The sequence below is a fragment of the Pristiophorus japonicus genome, chromosome 18 (assembly GCF_044704955.1).
Source record: "Pristiophorus japonicus isolate sPriJap1 chromosome 18, sPriJap1.hap1, whole genome shotgun sequence".
In the NCBI taxonomy this organism is placed as follows: Eukaryota; Metazoa; Chordata; class Chondrichthyes; family Pristiophoridae; genus Pristiophorus; species Pristiophorus japonicus.
In genome coordinates, this window is record NC_091994.1 from 72,665,435 (window position 1) to 72,678,018 (window position 12,584).

The window sequence follows — 12,584 nt, forward strand, 5'->3', positions numbered from 1 at the left end:
GGAAACACACTCTCTGGGCCGGATTTTCAGCTTTCGGGTTTTTTCAGCAAACGGTAGCGATATGTGAAACTTATCTTTTTTGCAACGCTACCGTTTTTCGGCCGATCTTTCGGGTTTGGTAAGGGGGCATTGCATGAGGATTTGCGGTGCACAAACAAGAGTTTTACCAAATTTTCGCCGGAAGCGCTGAGAGAGAGGACTTGGGGGAAAAAAATTCCAAAAAACATTTACAAGACACTTGTCTATCGAATCGCTGAAAAAAAAAACATTAAATAATTAATAACTTTAAATTACCTTTTTTTTTAAACAGGTTTTCATACTTACCGCTGCTGGCAGGGTTGCACTGACTGTATTCTGGGCGTGGCGTATGGTTCGGGAGAGAGCCAAAAGTCCGATGATAACGCAATCGCGGCGTTGCACGTTGGCGCTCCTCTCCCCAGCGGTACGTCCCATCGCCGCCACAAACGACGAGCCGAGGATCCCGCCCGTGCTTTGTGACCGGGTTTTTGCTGCGGAGGGTCAAATCGCAGCGAAAACCCGGTCGCCATCCCTCTATGTCTACGCTATCAAAGCTTTTCATAATTTTAAAGACCTCTATTAGGTCACCCCTCAGCCTTTTCTTTTCAAAAGAAAAGAGAAGTAGCTTGTTCATCCTTTCCTGATGGGTATACCCTCGCATTTCTGGTCTCATCCTTGTAAATCTTTTTTGCACCCTCTCCAGTGCCCCTCTATCCTTTTTTATAATGTGGCAACCAGAATTGTACGCAGCACTCCAACTGTGGTCTAACCAATGTTTGATACAAGTTGAACATAACTTCTCTAATATTTTCTGTGCCGAAAGGCTTCATTTATAATTCCATTACAAATCACAAAATTGAAATATTGCTTTCAAAAACAAAATATTTGAATGATATTCTTTGTCTTTTCAGAATCTATATTACACACCATGATTCTTTTTATATAGTGATTTTCATTGTCAAAATGCAGTTATTTCAGTATCTACACATGTGCAAATTCTCTTTAAATTGCAGAAATCTTTCTTGTGGTCACTGATCTGAGTTTTAGCAAAAATCCGGATTCCCTTTGTCAGTTGATCCACTGGGTTTACCAATTTGTTGGAAATAAACTTTCCTGTATGTTGGGATTTCTGTTAGATTTATATGCTCTTCAGTCTGGTATGTTTGGTATCTTTTGTTTTGTGTTCTGCATTTTTCTAATTTCCAGTCTTATTGATGGTAGTGCCATTTATTCATTTAATAGGTTGGCCTGGATTTTGCTGTGGTAATGATGGCAAGACTGTCAGCGTTCGCTATCATTAATCATCTGGAGCTGGCGCATGAGCAGATAAACACGGAAATTCAGAAGTTGCTATCGGTGATTCTGTGTTTCTCCATAGGGTGTGCTATTGAACTCCCCAGAGCTGGCAATCCTCAAGAAATCACGAAACTGATGAGAACTTAAGTTTTTACCCAATTGCTCAAAACCCAAAAATGTTGAGCCTTGTTGAATGAGATGCAACTGGGTATTTAATGGTGTACTGATTCATAATTACTGCCGAACAATTGTTCTGGCCCTGAAAAAACTTTGTGGAATGTCAAATTAAAAAAATTCCATGGTTTTTAAATGTTGAATTTTTTTTGATTTACATTTTTTTTTAAGTTTGATATATTTCAGCTTCTACCTTAATCCCATGTGTATAGCCCAGTCTTTATTTTGCTCTCTAAAATGATTAATTAAGTGAAAGAAAATCGGTGCATTTTACTTCCTGGTTTTCTACCTGAGAATTCTTTGGTGCGATTGGCTGCTTTGTCAGTTTGATGGCATCACTTGCTGGACGCTGGAGATCTCCCTCGATTTGACGCCAGCATGAAATTAACGCCCCGCGAGAGAGCTGAAATTCATGCCAGAGATATCTTTGTGGGCAGCTTTCTTCGAGGTCAGCGGTGAGCGCTGTAAATTTTGAGCCAGTGACTTCTAACTGCCAAACGCAATGGTATTTTCTTAAGCTATTGACCTGTGTAACCAAACTTTTCACATCACATTATATAACATAAAGCAGTAGAAACCTCAGAGCTTTACATGTAAAACTCTGGCATGTTGTGTTCCATTCACATGCCCTTTGCCCAAAGATGGATGGCAACCTGCAGAGCTTGCTGCATTAAGCATTCCTTCAAAGATTAATGATCCCATTATAGTGAGCTGGCATCCACTTCCCTCCTTTGTTATTGATTCTTTATCATATTTGAAATTTTATTTACTGCTCATGCTAATCTCAAGCTAGTCTTAAGCTATTTAAGAAAACTCAAACTTGGGGAAAAAAAATGTATCCAAGGTTGATATGTTGTCAATTCCGCAAATTTGCAGTTGCATTTCTTTTTGTTTTTACTACTTCAATTTTCTGCCCTCCTTGCCTGAAGAGACAGCTATCTGGCATCTCACCCAGTTGGTTATTCATGTGAGACATTGAGTGTGGCAGGCGTTTGACCATGGAGGGCTTCACAATCTACCTTACTCTGACCTGCCTTGTACATCCTTTCCAACCCAAAAGAATAATTTATAGAGCACCTTTCACAGCATCCGAACATACCAACGTACTTTATAGCCAATTAAGTACTTTTGAAGTTTAGTCACTTGTAATGTAGGCAAACCCAAGTAGACCCTGGGTAATATTCCCCTCCCTAGTCCAGGGATACCAAAGGCAATTATGGCATCACGAGTTCTGCTCCAACTCGAATCATTTGACGGAGGACAGATTGGGATTCAAATATGGAGACTTCTGGTTTGTTTAGTGCTACACAAGGTTGTGCTATTACTGATTATACAACTAAGGAAACCTTGCAGTTGCATTACTAAAATTGATGGCTGTAAATAATCTAGTAGTGTTAGTTTAATTGCATCTGACTCAGCAAGTGTTAACTCATTGACACCTGCAGTAAGATAGTGCTTAGACAAGTAAACCTGACCAGCTCCTACAGCCTTGTTGGAGGCACATAGCTGGCACAATAAAGTTGAAACTCATTTGAAATTAAGTTATGAAAATGTCCAATTATGCTGTAAATGGGACCATGCCCGTTGTCTTTAATATGACCGCTTCTAAGTATCACAATTTAAACTGAACAGAAGTGAAATGGAAGCACCAGTATTAAAAAAAAAAACTTATCTTATTCCTTCACAGGAATTGGCACTGCTTAAAGAAGTACGACCTCTTCACATTATCCCACCCCAGTTAATGCAGCCTCTGAAGCCACAAGTTCCAGTCCGCCTGGTAATGAATCAAATTGAGTTGGTGGAGCGCTTGCTAAAGGAGTTGGGTACAGATAACAGCGGCTTCACCATAGACAATGTCATGAAGGTGAGTGAAGTTAGGCTAATCCTAGAGAGCGAGTTATCATTGCTGTGAAGCTGGTAAAGTTTTTTAGTATCTTGATCTATCAGACAACATATTTTCAGCAAGATATACTTATTACCATTGTAAAAATGTATATGGCAATTGTGGTTATTTTTTTTAAAACTTTGGGTATCCTATTAGCAATATTAAAACAAAATGCTAGACACATGCAACTGTGGAGAGAAAGAAAGATATTTGCATTTCTATAGCCCCTTTCATGACCTCAGGAAGTCCCAAAGCACTTTACAGCCAATGAAGTATCTTTTGAACTTTAGTCACTATTGTAATGTAGGAAACGCAGCCGCGAATTTGCACTCTGCCAAGTTAATTTTAGTTCTGCACCGTTCAGCTTATGAAGCATCTACACCTGAAATGTTACCCTTGCCTGTTCTCTCCACAAATCCTGACAGACCTGCTTGAGTGTGTTCTGATTTTGTACTCCAACTTCTTTGCAATAAAGGCCAACATGCCATTTGCCTTCCTAATTAGCATGCAGGTACAACAAGCAACTTTCTGTGTTTCCTGTGAGGATACACATCTCTCTGAACACCAACATTTAATAGTTTCTCACAGTTTAAAACAAATTCTGTTTGTCTGTTCTGTCTACCAAAGTGAATAACCTCACATTCCCTATTATTATACTCGATCTGCCACCTTATTGCCCGCTCACTTATCCTGTCTTTATCCCTTTGCAGGCTCTTCGGCTCCTTCTCACAGATTACTTTCCCACCTAGCTTTGTACTGTCGGCAAACCTGGAGACATTGCACTTAATCCCTTCTTCTAAGTCATTAATATAGATTGTAAATAGTTGATGCAAAAGCACTGATCCTTATGGCACCCTACTAGTTACAATCTGCTACCCAGAAAATAGCCCATTTATCCCGACTGTTTTCTGTCTGTTAACCAATCCTCCATCCATGCTAATATATTACCCCAATCCCATGAGTCCCTAGCTTCTGTAGCAACCTTTTGCGTGGCACCTTATCGAATGCCTTTTGGAAATCCACTGGTTCCCCTTTATCTACCCTGCTAGTTACATCCTCAAAAAAAACTCTAAATTTGTTAAACATGAATACTCTTTCATAAAACCATGTTGACTCTGCCTAATCATATGATTTTTTAAGTGCCTTGTTAGCACTTCCTTAATAATGGATTCCAGCATTTTCCTGACGATTGATGTCAGGCTGACTGGCCTGTAGTTCCCCGTTTTCTGTTTCCCTCCTTTCTTGCACAGTGGGGTAACATTTGCTACCTTCCAGTCTGTTGGGACCGTTCTCGAATCTAGGGAATTTTGGAAGATCAGTGTCATTAATATAGACACAATAGTAGTGGGCCTAATACGAATCTCTGGGGAGCACCACTAGTAACGTGCCTCCAGGCTGATCCACAATCGTTGACTACAGTTTTTTGACTGCGGATTTGGAGCAAATTCTAAATCCAAAACATCTATTCATGTATTTAACTATATAAAAGTTTTAAGATCATCATATGTCAGGCCTTTTGTTAAATACTGAAAACAATTTATGCAAATCAATTATTTTTATATTTGTATTTTAAAGAAATACTTGAGTGGACACAACAATTTCTGCAGCAGCCTTGTAACTGCGTTCGTGATAGTTATAAGGATCATCAGAAACAGCACACAAAAACATTCTCATGTACTTCTGCATCATGGTAATGAGCACTGGGAGGGTGAGAAAATATTATAAGCATTTTGGGGTTAAAAATTAGTTAATGTATGTGCTTGTTTACCTGTATATTTCCTAAAGGCAAATTTATAGAAGGAAAATAGTTTAATGGAGGGAACTCCTCTTGGAATTTGTGTTTTTTTTTTAATGCACTTTTTAAATTTCCTCTCTGCTCTCCTTGCTGGAATATGGTTGCACAAGTGTCTGGCATCCTCTGATACCTCATGCCAGTGAGAGCGCCTGGATAATGAGTGTTAGCAAGCTATTTATTAATCAACTGCAATAAATCAAATAATTGCAATTCTTGTATTCTTTGCATTTTTCTGCCCCTCATCCTCCTCCTCCCTCCCCCCTCCCTCCTCCCCCTCCCACACACACACACCGTTAGTTGGGAAGGGCCCTTCAAGCCAACAGTGTGAAAATTACATTTACAGGCTGGCTGAGTGAGCTCACAGATGACAATGAAAAAGATATACATCCAACGTTGCTGGCAGCGCCCATTTAAATTAATCATTGACAGCACAGGGAGAAACCACCTTTTGAGATGATACTCCTTGCAACTACAGTTACATTACACTGGAACCGAGATACAACTGACATCCTAAGAGATGGGCTCTTGGCTGACTTCTGCCGCCCCACCCGACATCCAAAAAAGCACAAGTGATAATTGTGAAGTACAAATTTGTAATCTCGACATGTAGCGAGATGGGCTGTGTATACATCATCCCAAACCTGCATTTTTAAAACTTTTTTACATCTAATTAAAGATTGTTGTTTAGAACTTGTCTGATTCTTAACCCATTTAGCTTCAACTATTTGGCAAGAATAATAGCACACCAAATCAGCAGTGTATAGCCAAGAAGGTCTATCCAATGATCAGGAAGTTGCTTTCAGTTTAATTACACAGTAGTCATGTCATGAAACTAGACCTGTCTCTCAGAACAAACAAGTGTAGAACAATACCTCTTAGAATAAGTTGTGCGTTGTCTTCTAGTTACTTGTCTGCAAGCATGAAAATGGATTTGATTTCCTTTGGAATTTTTGAATGTTCCATTTTCAAGCAAGGTCCTTTGTGCCTGTTCATCCTGTAGGCCAATTCATAAGACAAATGCAAGTTTTTCTGTGCAAGCACCAACACAGCGATGTATTAGTGTTATGATGTACAAATGCAGACTTTTACATTTTTAAAGAAGATCCCTAAATGTCCAGCAGCTGCTAAAACAGTTTGGAAGTGAGCGTGAGCTGGGTAGGAACACGCAGGGCGGGTATGTAACTGGTTCATGACATTAGCGTACAGAAGCCAGAACCAGTTCCAAAAGTTTAGTGAGCCAGAATAGGGAGCAGTTAATCGAATGCAGATCGTAAGACCAGTGAGTGTCTGGTCTTCAATGCTTCAGAACACTGGATGTCATGCCCCATAGATTTGGGAGTACTATTGATGGTAGAAGAATTGTTTGTCTGCCGTCAACAACACTCATTTGAAAACGTTTCATGTGAGAATAATTTTGAAGATGGTATATATAAACAGCTGCTCTGTTTAATCTTGTGCGAAACTACAGTTCTGGTGATACTGGCTTAAACAGCGGATATCAGTTCAGTGCACCAGTATGGATTGTTTACTAGCCAGGCTTAAGGCACAGGAACTCGATATCGCAAAATAACACAATAAAAGTTGTTCTATGTTTACGTTTAAAATGCAGATGGTAAAAAAAATGTTTTATTGGGCTTCTGTCAGTTACGCTGCAATTTATAAAATGGTACACCAGTAGTTTCCTATGGCGCTTTACAAAGGACACTAAAAATCCAGTGGACTGGCTGCAAACTGAATTCTCTCAGACCTGAGGCCATTGCTAGTCCCTTTGGAAGTACATGAATTTTCCAAGATTCATCTGCACTGGAAGACTATAAATGGGAAATAAATGCTGTATACATTCGAACTTTCAAATTATCTTAGTATCCTCAGGGTATAACATTAATAAAACAAACTATGCTTTTTAAAAGCATCAATCTAATAATTAGTTCAATAAATCATGATTTCAGCAATAAAAAGATTCCAAGCTATATGTTTGGAATATATTGTAAATTTACTTGATAAAACATTTCTGTAAGAGTATACAGAAGCTTGTTTTCTGACATGTTGCTCGTAAACTTAGATTACAGGGAATAATTAGGTAGAAGCTAAGCAAATGCATATAGGATACCACGTTCCTCTTTCATGAATGTGAAAGAATCCTAACTATTGCTGGGATATAAGCTAGCTTTAATCTTCACCGTTAGCACTGTATCCATTTTGGGGAGATTGCGGTCCTTGCATTATTCTGCTTTTGCATTCCTACTAGGATGCCAGTCTCCATAGAATTACTGGGCTCTGCTTTTTTACGGTAACCCACAGAGCAAATGCACAGGACTGGGAATGTTTGTTTCTAGCTGCCCTATCTCCGGGCCACAAATGTTTGGACCTACGATGCTATCAGGATATGGGAGCTGGAATTTGCACGATGGAATGCAGCTAATGGAGGAAAAGCCACATGTTAAAGGACCCAAGGTCTTCCTCATGACTGAAAAGTTTGAACTGCATTGTTACCTGGAACAGTAACCAATTTATTTTGTGGGTTCTTTGATGGTTAAACTGTTTCAGAACACCTGCAACATGGACAATTAAGTGATAGCTTGTAACCCTCCGCCACTCAGTTAAGCTACAGCCCCCTTTCCCATCATGCTTTCACTTCACATTATTCATAGAAACATAGAAAATAGGTGCAGGAGTAGGCCATTCGGCCCTTTGAGCCTGCACCGCCATTCAGTGAGTTCATGGCTGAACATGCAACTTCAGTACCCCATTCCTGCTTTCTCGCCATACCCCTTGATCCCACTAGCAGTAAGGACTACATCGAACTCTTGTTTGAATATATTTAGTGAATTGGCCTCAACAACTTTCTGTGGTAGAGAATTCCACAGGTTCACCACTCTGGGTGAAGAAGTTTCTCCTCATCTCGGTCCTAAATGGCTTACCCCTTATCCTTAGACTGTGACCCCTGGTTCTGGACTTCCCTAACATTGGGAACATTCTTCCTGCATCTAACCTGTAACCCCCGTCAGAATTTTAAACGTTTATATGAGATCCCCTCTCATTCTTCTGAACTCCAGTGAATACAAGCCCAGTTGATCCAGTCTTTCTTGATATGTCAGTCCCGCCATCCCGGGAATGAGTCTGGTGAATCTTTGCTGCACTCCCTCAATAGCAAGAATGTCCTTCCTCAAGTTGGGAGACCAAAACTGTACCCAATACTCCAGGTGTGGCCTCACCAATGCCCTGTACAACTGTAGTAACATCTCCCTGCCCCTGTACTCAAATCCTCTCGCTATAAAGGCCAACATGCCATTTGCTTTCTTAACCGTCTGCTGTACCTGCATGCCAACCTTCAATGACTGATGTACCATGACACCCATGGTTGCACCTCCTCTTTTCCTAATCTGTCACCATTCAGATAATAGTCTGCCTCTCTGTTTTTATCACCAAAGTGGATAACCTCACATTTATCCACATTATACTTCATCTGCCATGCATTTGCCCACTCACCTAACCTATTCAAGTCACTCTGCAGCCTCATAGCATCCTCCTCGCAGCTCACATTGCCACCCAACTTCGTGTCATCCGCAAATTTTGAGATACTACATTTAATCCCCTCGTCTAAATCATTAATGTACAATGTAAACAGCTGGGGCCCCAGCACAGAACCTTGCGGTACCCCACTAGTCACTGCCTGCCATTCTAAAAAGTATCCATTTACTCCTGCTCTTTGCTTCCTGCCTGACAACCAGTTCTCAATCCACGCCAGCACACTACCCCCCAATCCCATGTGCTTTAACTTTGCACATTAATCTCTTGTGTGGGACCTTGTCAAAAGCCTTCTGAAAGTCCAAATACACCACATCAACTGGTTCTCCCTTGTCCACTTTACTGGAAACATCCTCAAAAAATTCCAGAAGATTTGTCGAGCATGATTTCCCTTTCACAAATCCATGCTGACTTGGACTTATCATGTCATCTCTTTCCAAATGCGCTGCTATGACATCCTTAATAATTGATTCCATCATTTTACCCACTACTGATGTCAGGCTGATGTCCCTGTTTTCTCTCCCTCCTTTTTAAAAAAAATGGGGTTACATTGGCTATCCTCCACTCGATAGGAACTGATCCAGAGTCTATGGAATGTTGGAAAATCACTGTCAATGCATCCGCTATTTCCAAGGCCACCTCCTTAAGTACTCTGGGATGCAGTCCATCAGGCCCTGGGGATTTATCGGCCTTCAATCCCATCAATTTCCCCAACACAATTTCCCGACTAATAAGGATTTCCCTCAGTTCCTCCTTCTTACTAGACCCTCTGACGCCTTTTATATCTGGAAGGTTGTTTGTGTCCTCCTCAGTGAATACCGAACCAAAGTACTTGTTCAATTGGTCTGCCATTTCTTTGTTCCCCGTTATGACTTCCCCTGATTCTGACTGCAGGGGACCTACGGTTGTCTTTACTAACCTTTTTCTCTTTACATATCTGTAGAAGCTTTTGCAGTCTGTCTTAATGTTCCCTGCAAGCTTCCTCTTGTATTCTATTTTCTCTGCCCTAATCAAACCCTTTGTCCTCCTCTGCTGAGTTCTAAATTTCTCCCAGTCCCCGGGTTCGCTGCTATTTCTGGCCAATTTGTATGCCACTTCCTTGGCTTTAATACAATCCCTGATTTCCCTTGATAGCCACGGTTGAGCCACCTTCCCTTTTTTATTTTTACGCCAGACAGGAATGTACAATTGTTGTAGTTCATCCATGCGGTCTCTAAATGTCTGCTATTGCCCATCCACTGTCAACCCCTTAAGTATCGTTCGCCAATCTATCCTAGCCAATTCACGCCTCATACCTTCAAAGTCACCCTTCTTTAAGTTCTGTACCATGGTCTCTGAATTAACTGTTTCATTCTCCATCCTAATGTAGAATTCCACCATATTATGGTCATTCTTCCCCAAGGGGCCTTGCACAACGAGATTGCTAATTAATCCTCTCTCATTACACAACACCCAGTCTAAGATGGCCTCCCCCCTAGTTGGTTCCTCCACACATTGGTCTAGAAAACCATCCCTTCTGCACTCCAGGAAATGCTCCTCCAACGTATTGCTTCCAGTTTGGTTAGTCCAATCTATATGCATATTAAAGTCACCCATGATAACTGCTGCACCTTTATTGCATGCACCCCTAATTTCCTGTTTGATGCCCTCCCCAACATCATGAGGCCGCATAAATAAAATTAGGGATAAATTTCTTCTCTTTCCCCCACTCGCCCCTCCCTGCTCACAGGCTCTAGGCAAATACATGATATGTGTGGCACTATTCCACGTTTCGGTCCCAGATTTTATCCCCTTGCTGTAAACTGATTTCAGCCACAGCAACTATGTCTGACCTCTGCATTCCATGCTAGGGTGGGGAGAATTAATCAGAGTTCCTATTGCAGAGCATTATATATCAACCCTTAATGAGTAAGTGTGTGTGTATCGCGCGCTCTCGTTTGCTTTCTCTGACGATTAAATTTACATCCCACCTCTCCATAGCACCACATTGTCCTACTCATCACTATTAATTCCTTTCTATTTTTCATAACACTCATCTCCAGTCAGTGATTCATGATAAGCAGTGCAGCCTGCTGGTACCTTACTCAAGTTGTCATTCTTTATATGTGCCTGGACGGTGGGTGTTGGCGAGCGCAACTTTATCCATAAATGCACTTTACAGGTCCAAGAACTCTTGCTGTTTGTTTTATTTTACTCCTCCTTAGTCCAGGAACACTGAAGCTATCTGTATTGTCTCCATCACTTTCTGACATAAATCAAGTAACGCAGGGAATCCAACTTCAATCTTCCTGATCTGTATGACTCATTAGCTTTGAGCATGTACGAAGACTATTGGGAGCTAAACTGAATTGTAACACAACTGTGTGTGTGTGTGTGTGTATATTATATTATATATATATATATATATATATATATATATATAGTCACCACAATAGTTTAATCAAAGCTGTAGTTATTTAGATGTTCGATTTACTAATGAGGGCAAAGAGTGGTCATGCTCTGTTGCAAGGGTGGCCAACTGGCTTCTCGTGAGCAGCATGCAACTCTTCTGTGACTAAAATCTATCTCTGAATATTTTGTTTCATTGCACTGCCAATACTGTCAGTCCTGATGTAAGAGGTGCAGAATAATAAAAGGACCCACAACTAGGCAAAATAAAACAGCCTTCCTTCATTTCTGACCCAGCCAATATTTATTACTGTTGGGTGTGCAGTCAGAGCCAGTGGCATTCTCATCTACACTACAAAATGCTGATGCAAGGTAAGGATCCGAAAACTCTAGTATCACCTTTCAGAGAAAAAAAGCTGGTCTTTTGAAATGAGCTTTTTTAGGAAATATAAGTTATATACTTAATAACCAACCCCTCCTTTGCCCCAGCTAATGTTAACAAAGGATTGTGTATTTTTTAAAAAGGTCGTAATTCATTATTTTCTATCCAATATGGATGATCATATTCCTCATTTTTGGCACGGCTGCATGAACTTCTTGTCGGTTGTAGCCGAATAAACCCTTTACAAAATGGTTGATTTAAGTCTATTTTTCTGGGTGAGGAGATTAACAAGACATTTTAAATAATATTTACTGTACATTTATTCAATTTAATGATGAGTTTGGGATGAAATTCTGCTTTCGAGGCTGCATTCTAAAGCACCAAAGGTTCTTTAATCTATTGTCGTAGATAGTGTGTTTTTGTTTGCTCTTTTCCTCTCGCTCTTACGTGCATGACATAAGGCAAGAACCTAATAAATAGCCTACCAAAACCCTGAACTGATCAAGACTCCTTTATATTTATTTAAAAAAAAGAAAAATAGGTAATAGAAATTATATGTCAAGTAGTCTGGTTGACAATCTTTGTAATTTCTTCAGAAGACTGAAGAGTGCTTTTAATCAAAAGTGCTTTTGGTTGGGGGCGAGGAGGGAGAAAGTGTTAAATTAAAAGAGGCTAAAATTTGTAAAAATTAAAATCTGAATTTGGTCTGTCTTTTGGTAATTTTCTTGGAAAATGGGACTTCCTATCACCTTCCATTCTCATGACAAATAGGTTCTTTATTCGTATGTTTATGCAATTATTTTGGATTAATCTATTTTTAGTTTACATATGCCACCATATCAAGTGAACAAGGAGAGATACAGCTGGCACTCAGCCCTCAATCAATTGGCCTGAAGTGTGACAAAAGATTAAATGGAAAGCAATACTGCTGCTACCGCCACAAATGCAAACCTTTAGTGCTATCTATCTTTGCAGCAGAAAAGGCGGCAGATTATGTTGCCTGCAGTAGGAGTGCTGCTTGGGATTGAGTCAAGGAGCCATTGTTGTTAACTGTGAAATATGTGGAATGAGACAAAGGGGAAGAAAAAAGCAGAAGTATGATGAGACTTGGAGAGGGG

The 12,584-nt window shown here is 40.3% G+C and overlaps 1 protein-coding gene across 1 annotated transcript in view; it reads left to right on the forward strand.

Annotated features, from left to right (window-relative positions):
• The window catches only part of cep104 (centrosomal protein 104), a 283,987-nt gene that overhangs the window by 96,022 nt on the left and 175,381 nt on the right, over positions 1-12,584 (forward strand). Inside the window, exon 10 of the mRNA XM_070860716.1 lies at positions 3,176-3,352. Within this exon, the coding sequence (XP_070716817.1) occupies positions 3,176-3,352 (177 nt within the window). The remainder of the gene's footprint in view (positions 1-3,175; positions 3,353-12,584) is intronic.